Source organism: Orycteropus afer, unplaced genomic scaffold, assembly GCF_000298275.1.
Source record: "Orycteropus afer afer isolate SDZICR_OR568_19922 unplaced genomic scaffold, OryAfe1.0 scaffold00831, whole genome shotgun sequence".
Taxonomy (NCBI): Eukaryota; Metazoa; Chordata; class Mammalia; order Tubulidentata; family Orycteropodidae; genus Orycteropus; species Orycteropus afer.
The window spans coordinates 623,496-631,403 of record NW_006922418.1 but is presented as its reverse complement, the minus strand read 5'-3'; the positions used below and the strand labels follow the sequence as shown (position 1 = coordinate 631,403).

Genomic DNA, 7,908 nt, shown 5'->3' with positions numbered 1-7,908 from the left:
GTCAGTTAGTAGAAGTTATACACTCACCACCTGTCTCCTTTCCCATTGTCATCTTCCCATATGTCCCTGTTGTCCTTGGCAAACAGAGTCTATTCTTAGGACCCTGGAATCTGAATGAGAGTGCTGTCACTTTGAATATCCAAAATGGCCACTGCTTGTAAGCAATCAAAATGGCTGTGCCCTCCGGACAGCTGAAAGTCCACAGCTCAGGTTGTCTCCTTCCTTGCTGTTGCCTTTCCTAGTCATTGGCCACTAGCACAGTTGTCCCTGCAGCCCGTGGTGACCAGGGCTGATCTTTAGGTCAATTCTCAGGTCCCAACACCACTTGGAAATATTCAGGCAGTTGGTGCCATCAGAGAAGTTGACAGTCTGCAGCTCCATCCACCTCTGTACTCTCTATTTTCATTCACGTTTTTCCACTAGTTCATGCCTAATCTACTTCTGTATACTTTCTTTCAAAGCTCAGGGCTCCAGGATTATCTTCTGTATCTCTGTCAATTGGTTTCTCATTTCTTTGTTGAAGAGGGTCTGTGTACCTTGTCTGCCTATTCTGCCATCTTACCAGAAGTCTCATAATTAAACATTCTGATTGCATGTTTGGTCAATTTCAGGCTGCAGAAGTTGGTAAAAATATTCCATTTCTTCATCTTTGCTTTTAGTGGCTGGTGCATAAATTTGAACAATAGTAGTATTTAGTACAGATCTTGAAACATTCTTTGTGACAATGAATGGTACAATATTCCTCTTCAATTTTTCATGCCTGGCATAGTAGATCATATGATTGCTTGATTCAAAATGGTCAAGACAAATTCATTTCAGCTCAGTAATGCATAAGTTATCAATCTTTGTGTTCCATTTGATTTCTGACAACATTCAATTTTCCTAGATTCATACTTCATACATTCCACATTCTGATTATCAATGGATGTTTGCAGCTGTTTCTTCCCATTTTGAGTTGAGCCCCATCAGCAAATGGAGGTCCCAAAAGCTTTGCTCCATCCACTTCCTTAAGATCGACTCTACTTTGAGGAGACAGCTCTTCCCCAGTCATATTTTGAATGTCTTCTGACCTGAGGAACTCATCTTCCAGCATTATATCAAGCAATGTTTCAAGGCTATTCATCAAGTTGTCCAGTAATATATAAGACAGTGTTTCACTGCTATTCATAAGGTTTTCACTGGGCAATTCTTTGAGAAGTCGATGGCCAATTCCTTCTGCCAAGTCTGTCTTAGTCTGGAAGCTCTTCTGAAACCTGTCCACCATGGGTGATCCTGCTGGTATTTGAAATACTGGTGGCATAGTCTCCAACCTCACAGTAACAGACAAACCACCAGAGTACAACAAACTTACAGACAAGTGGTGGCTTCTTAATGTACACATGGTTAAATATACTCCATTTCTGCTTCATTCCAATTTCACATCACATCTTATGTCAAACTGCTAAGAATGTTTAACTAGCATTTCTTGATCTTAATTCCGAATTTCTAGGGAATCCTTGGCAACTACTGTGCAAAATGTTGGTGCTTCAAAGTTACTAAGAGGTGCCTCTGAAGATAGGACTAGTGATCTAGTTCTGCAAGGTCACAGTCTAGAAACTCCAAGGAGTTCTACTCTGTGTCACTATGAATCAGAATTGACTTGAAGACCACTAACAACAACAGTCAGGTTTTCATCCTTGGCCAAATCAGCTATGGTGCAAGGGTCCAGCTAATTTAGTACAAGTATAATGATATTATAAGAACTCCCTTTGCTGTAGTCATTATTAAAGGAGAGTGTGGTGGACTGGGCAGAGACCCTGAAAAGAGTGTCAAGAGAAAAGAATGACCCAAAGTCTTAGAAGAAGATGATGCACTGCTCAGTCTATGATAAATTAGGTGTACATAGTTATGATTAAGAACATTTCTGGTGACAAAGATGGTAGGCAAGATATCATTACTGTTAATAGCTATGTTGTACTCTAGAGTAATATAGAATGTAATTTTCCTTTTGCTATCCTTCTTCCAAATCTCTAGCTTGTAGCAATTTTGTCTTTTTGTAGTAACAGATGTCCTCATCTCAATCTCATATTTCTTTCCTAAAGTTGTCATTTTGTAGCTTGAGTTGGGAGAAATGCAATTAGTAAGGTAATTATATACTCATTGGCCTCAACACCCCAAGCCATCAAAATGTACTCCATCTTTGACCCGTGAACAGCTTGTGAGGAACAAAAACACACCAAAGGATGAGCAACAAAGGAAGACTGACCTGGTTGCAATGATCATCTCTATGGGGCACATGGCCTTCAAGATTTTGTTCAGCTCAGTGGTTGCAGATTCTAAGTATTGAATGGCAGCAGCCTGAGGAGAAAAGGAGTGCACAGCCTTGTAATTTTAGCATTGAGACATAGTGTGCTACCATCCTCATCCTCCACACTCTTATTATTTCCTCCTAACTCTGTCAGCAAGTCAACTGATTCTCTAGCAAGAGTTACTATCAAAAAGTTCTTGTTGAACTGGTGGAAAGATGGTGGACTAGACACACAAGCTATCCACACCATATACAACAACGATATGAGAAACCAAATAAAACAGGTGCAGTTGATAATCCTGGAACCCTGAGTTTCAAAGGAAAGATAAAGAAGTAGAACAAATACTGACTGGAAGAAGAAACTGAATAATAGCAGTGAACAAGGAGACTTATGGATCAGTGAACTTTTAACTGAATTGACACAGTGTGGTCATTTTGAAATTTTTCTGATAGAGGCATGAGCCTGAATAATTGTCTCTGCTCACCCAGGTCTGCACCAGTGCCTACACTACTGGCTGGCAAGTAGAAACTTGCAATCTTCCCCTCATTCCTCACACCATTCTGATGACTAAAAGTGTGGTCATCCCTCATCCCCACCTACCCAGTGGCCAGTGACAGTTTCCCTAGGCTTCCTCTGCTGCACCTGAAGTTGGAGGCATGCTCTCATGGATTGGGTGCTGCCCGTAAAACACCCATATATTTGGAGGCATATGCTCTCTATCTCCTCGTGCTGGCAGAACATGTCATCCCAGACTCGATGATCCATCCCTAGCTGTCTCCTAGGCTGGTAGAAACCCCATCCAGAGGGGCACCCCAGCCACTGCCATCTCCTAGTCTGGCAGAAATGCTGTCCCAGATCACATTTGGGCTTCACTCACAGCCACCTCCTATGTTAGGAGAAATGCCATTAAACACTGGGAGCCTTGCCCTGTGTGGCCTCCTTGGCTAGCAGAGTCTACCAACCTGTTTTGGGTGCCCTGCCTCCACCCCTTCCTTGACTGGCAGAATTGCTAACTGAGCACCCTGCTCCCCCAGTATTCTCCCTCCTTTTTTCCTTTCACTTCACTAGTTTTTTTTTTCTTGTTTTTCTTTCAGTCTTTTCCCCTTTTTCCTGTTTTCCATTTCTGCTTTTTATTTTTTCCTCTTCCCTTTCTCTCTCCCTCAACTAATTTTTGGCTTTTTATTTTTTTCTTTTTCTCCTTTTCTTGTTTTTTTTCTTTTTCTTGTTTTATTTTGGCCCACCCAGTGGGGACAGCAACCATGTCCACACTACCTAGCCACACTTGCACCTACTGAAGCCCCACACAGTGATGAAAGTCACCACTCACTCCTGAACCACATGATCAGTGACAGATGGTGGTCAACACTAGTACAGACTGCTGTCAATTTTTGTACATGAACAACAAATAGATAACTACACACATATTTCCATGCTCTATTACAACCGTGGTGAGCATCTAAGTGTTGCCAAACTAGCAAGCAGAGTAGCATGCCTATCCCACTTGAGGAGATATATCAAAGCAAAATAAAGCAATAATAATCCTGGGGAAGATACAGCAACACAGTATGATCAATTAAATACAAATACAAGACCACCATAATATCTGAGAGGAAACAGTCAACCTCAGTTCATACAAAGACACAAAAGGCAGCTAAATACTAAATACTATGGTAGCATAGTGCCTAAGGCACTTGACTGCTAACCAGAAGGCTGGTGGTTCAAACCCACCAGCAACTCCTCGGAAGGAAGATGGGGCAATCTACTTCCATAGTGATATTACCTCGGAAACCCAAGGAGGGGTTGCTATGAGTTGGGTCCGACTAGACGGCACATAACAACAACACAACAAATACATGACTAAAATATAGAAAACCTAGTTGAGGAAGAAAAGACATTGGGATTACCTATAAGGAATTCAGAAGAATTATATTTAAGTACCTTCAATGAGTTGAAAGAAAGATCAAGGAAAATACAGACAAAACTCTAAAATAATTCAAGAAAACAGAAAAGAAAAAATGGACAAAATAAATAGGAATTTAGAAACCATAAAAAACAAGCAAATAGAAATTCAGATTAATACTAATATTTCAGAAATAGATAACACATTGAAAAGGCAAAGGAGTAGAATTGAATCAATGGAAGACAGAATTAATAAAATAGAATACAAATCTCTCAATACTAATCTGTTAGAGGAACAATCAGAAAAAAAGAACAAAAATGAAGAAAGCCTAAAATTTGTGTGAGATACCATCAAAGGAACAATTTGCATGTGATTAGAATTCATAGGAAGAGACAAATAAAACTACAGGGAACAGTGTAAAAGATTTGTTGGAAGAAATCATCCCAAATATCATTAAAGAAGAGAAAATATGCATTCAATAACTTAACAATCCCGAAACAGGATAGACCCCCAAAGAAAATCACCAAAACATATCATAATCAAACTTTCCAAAATCAAAGGCAAGGAAAGAATCTTGAAAGGAACTCAGGAAAAACAAAGTGACCTACAAAGGAGACCCAATGACTAACCTCTGTATTCTTGGCAGAAACCATGCAGAGAAGAAGGCAATGGGATGATATATATAAAATGCTGAAAGAAAAACAAAATATTCTAACCTAGAATTATATACCCAGCAAAACTGTCCCTCAAATATGACATCAAAATTAAGACCTTTTCAGATCAACAGAAATTAAGAGAATTTATAAAACCAGACCAAACGTACAAGAAATACTAAAGGTAATTGTTCAGACAAAGAACCAACAATGAAAGACAGCAACTGGATATTAAGACACACAACATCACACAGAAATCAACCCAGATCTAGAAGTATCTATAGTAAAATAAATCTGCAAGACTGAAAATAGGGAACCAGAAATGTCAATTTGTAAATGAAGACAACTACAAACCAAAAATAACAAAATAGTGTAGTTACAGAAGGTTTAAATGGAGAGGAACTCAAGGCAATTCCAATATAGAAGAGACTGTTTTAAACTTGGGAATAAAATAATAAATTACAAGATAATTTCAAAGAGATTTAACAAGCCTTCTCAACAAAATGAACAAGGGGAAAATCATAAAGATTTTGTAAATATTTGTAAACATTAAAACAGCAGCAACAAAGGAAATGATAAGAAAATCTATAAATTAAATGAACTCAGCACAGAAAAATATATGGAACGAAGAAATCAGCAGCACCATACATATCCACACAACCAAAAACAACACAGTAAACTGACAAAAATGAATTCATACTTATTGATAATTACACTGAATATAAGTGGATTGATTGCACCAATCAAGAGACAGGGAATAGTAGAATAGGTAATAAAATATGTCCCATCAATATGCTGTCTACAGAGACACCTATTAGAAACAAAGACAAAAATAAGATAAAAATCAAAAGATGGAACAAAAAAAAAAATAAGCAAATGGCTATCAAAAAAAGAGCAGGAGTGGCAATATTAATCTCAGATAAAATAGACTATAAGGCAAAAATGAGCACAAGAGAGGATAAAGACATTATACAATGATTAAAGGGTCAATCACAAGAGGGTATAACCAGGAGGCGGAGACAAGATTGCATTCTGATGACACACTCCACCCAATCTCTCTACTGCAGAGATCTGGAAAAGCTGAATGAAGCACATACAGATAATGATTCTGTAACTCTGATAATCAAATGAGAAGGTAAAAAATTATGTTGAACACTGATTAGAATGGGAGACAGAGTGAAGACAATGCCTAGTGAGAGAGGAGAAGCTGGGGCCTGATGACACAAATTTTCTTGTCACAGGTGACAAGAAGCAAGCATTATGGAATCCACATTGGGACAGAGACACAGCATGGACAGATATGGAGGGAATCACGGTGAGTGGAATACGTGCTGGATCTCGGAGAGGAAATTGCAAGGAATTGGGTGAAATTTTCAGTGGCTCAGGCAACTGAAGAGAAGAGGGAGCTTATTAAGTGAGGGTAAAAAAACTCACTACTAATGAACACTCTGGTAGCGTAGTGCCTAAAGCACTTGACTGCTAACCAGATGGCTGGCGGTTCAAACCCACCAGCCACTCCTCAGAAGGAAGGTTGGGCAATCCTACTTCCATAGTGATACTGCCTCGGAAACCCAAGGAGGGGTCGCTAAGAGTCAGGTTTGACTTGACGGCACATAACAACAACAACAATGAACACTGGTCATTTGGGTTGAGGGTCCATTCAAAGTGGAAAGCCTGTGGGGTGGCAGATGGCGATGCTAGACTCCATGTGGCCCCTTATTTTATTGAGTCTGGGCAAGAGCTGGATAATTGGCTGTGTGTGCCCAGAAAAGCACCAGGTCCACACAAGTGACAATTCATGCTTTCTCTGCTTTCCAAAGCACTCCTTCCTGGAGACCAAGGGTGAGCTCCCTTCTCACCTCCACCCACCTAGTAGCTAGGAATGCCCCTCTGGCTACCCCCTCCCTACCCACTGCATTTCTCAGACTGCTTCCTCCCATCAGCAGCCCAGCCACACATCACACCATGACCAAAGCAGGCAGAGCCAGTGTCTACAACTCTGCCTCCCTGTGCCTGTGTCATTGACAGGTCTTGCTCACACTGAACACAAGATGCATACCACTTTTGGAGGAGGTGCTTGTGTGAACCAGAGTCCAGCCCCCTCCTAGGCACATGATCCTGTAGATCATGTTACAGCCACCTGCTGCCACTGTTGCCACAGCTGCATCAGACCTTCTCCATTTTTTTAAGTTTTATTTCTCTCTCTTTTTTCTTTTTTGCACTTTTTCTTCCTTTTTATTTGTTTATTTCCTATTCTTCTTCTATTTTTACCCACATTTCTTCTGAGCCACTTTCCCTTTTTATTTTCTCTTAATTTTAATTTTCTGCCCCATCTAACAGGAGGCAGACAACAATTCTCCACTAGTCAGCCATATCTACTATACCTAAAACCCTTTGGCCAAAAGTCACCACTTGTTCCTGTACTACTGGATCAATGACAGATGGTAGACAATACCTGCTCATCTCACTCACAGCTCTTCTTCACAACCAACAAAGAGACCTATGCCCACATTCTCATCAGCTACTCCACCCACCCAGAGACAGGTGGGGAGCACTACAATACTGGTAGAATGGCACCAAAAAAGCATGCCTGCCCCATCCTCCCAGATATATGAAAACAAAGCAAAACAAAAAGTAAGGGTGAAAGCAATCAACACATAATCAAGAAATAAAAAGTACTCCCAAATGTCTTGGACCCAACTAACAACTTCAACTGAAACAAAGAAACAGGACAAGATAGCACAAACAAGTGACCAAAATGAGCTAGGAAACCTCTGTGAGGAAAACAGGAAATAGAGCTACCTGATAAGGATATCTGTGTGTGTGTGTGTAATATATAACTGTCCAAGGAAACCACAAACAAAATCTGTGAAAACATAGACAATACCCTCCAAGAATTGAGGAAAACAAGTACAACAAAATTACAAAAGAAATAGACAATTAGAAATGATATAAAAATGGCAATTAAAAATTCAGAAGATGAACACTAATATTAGGAGCTCTGGTAGCATAGTGCCTAAAGCACTTGACTGCTAACCAGCAGGTTGGTGGTTCAAACCCACCAGCC

The 7,908-nt window shown here is 40.0% G+C and overlaps 1 protein-coding gene across 1 annotated transcript in view; it reads right to left on the bottom strand.

Annotated features, from left to right (window-relative positions):
• Positions 1-7,908, bottom strand: part of DGKK (diacylglycerol kinase kappa) — a 436,632-nt gene that overhangs the window by 100,227 nt on the left and 328,497 nt on the right. Inside the window, exon 13 of the mRNA XM_042783287.1 lies at positions 2,246-2,337. Coding sequence (XP_042639221.1) covers positions 2,246-2,337 — 92 coding nt within the window. The remainder of the gene's footprint in view (positions 1-2,245; positions 2,338-7,908) is intronic.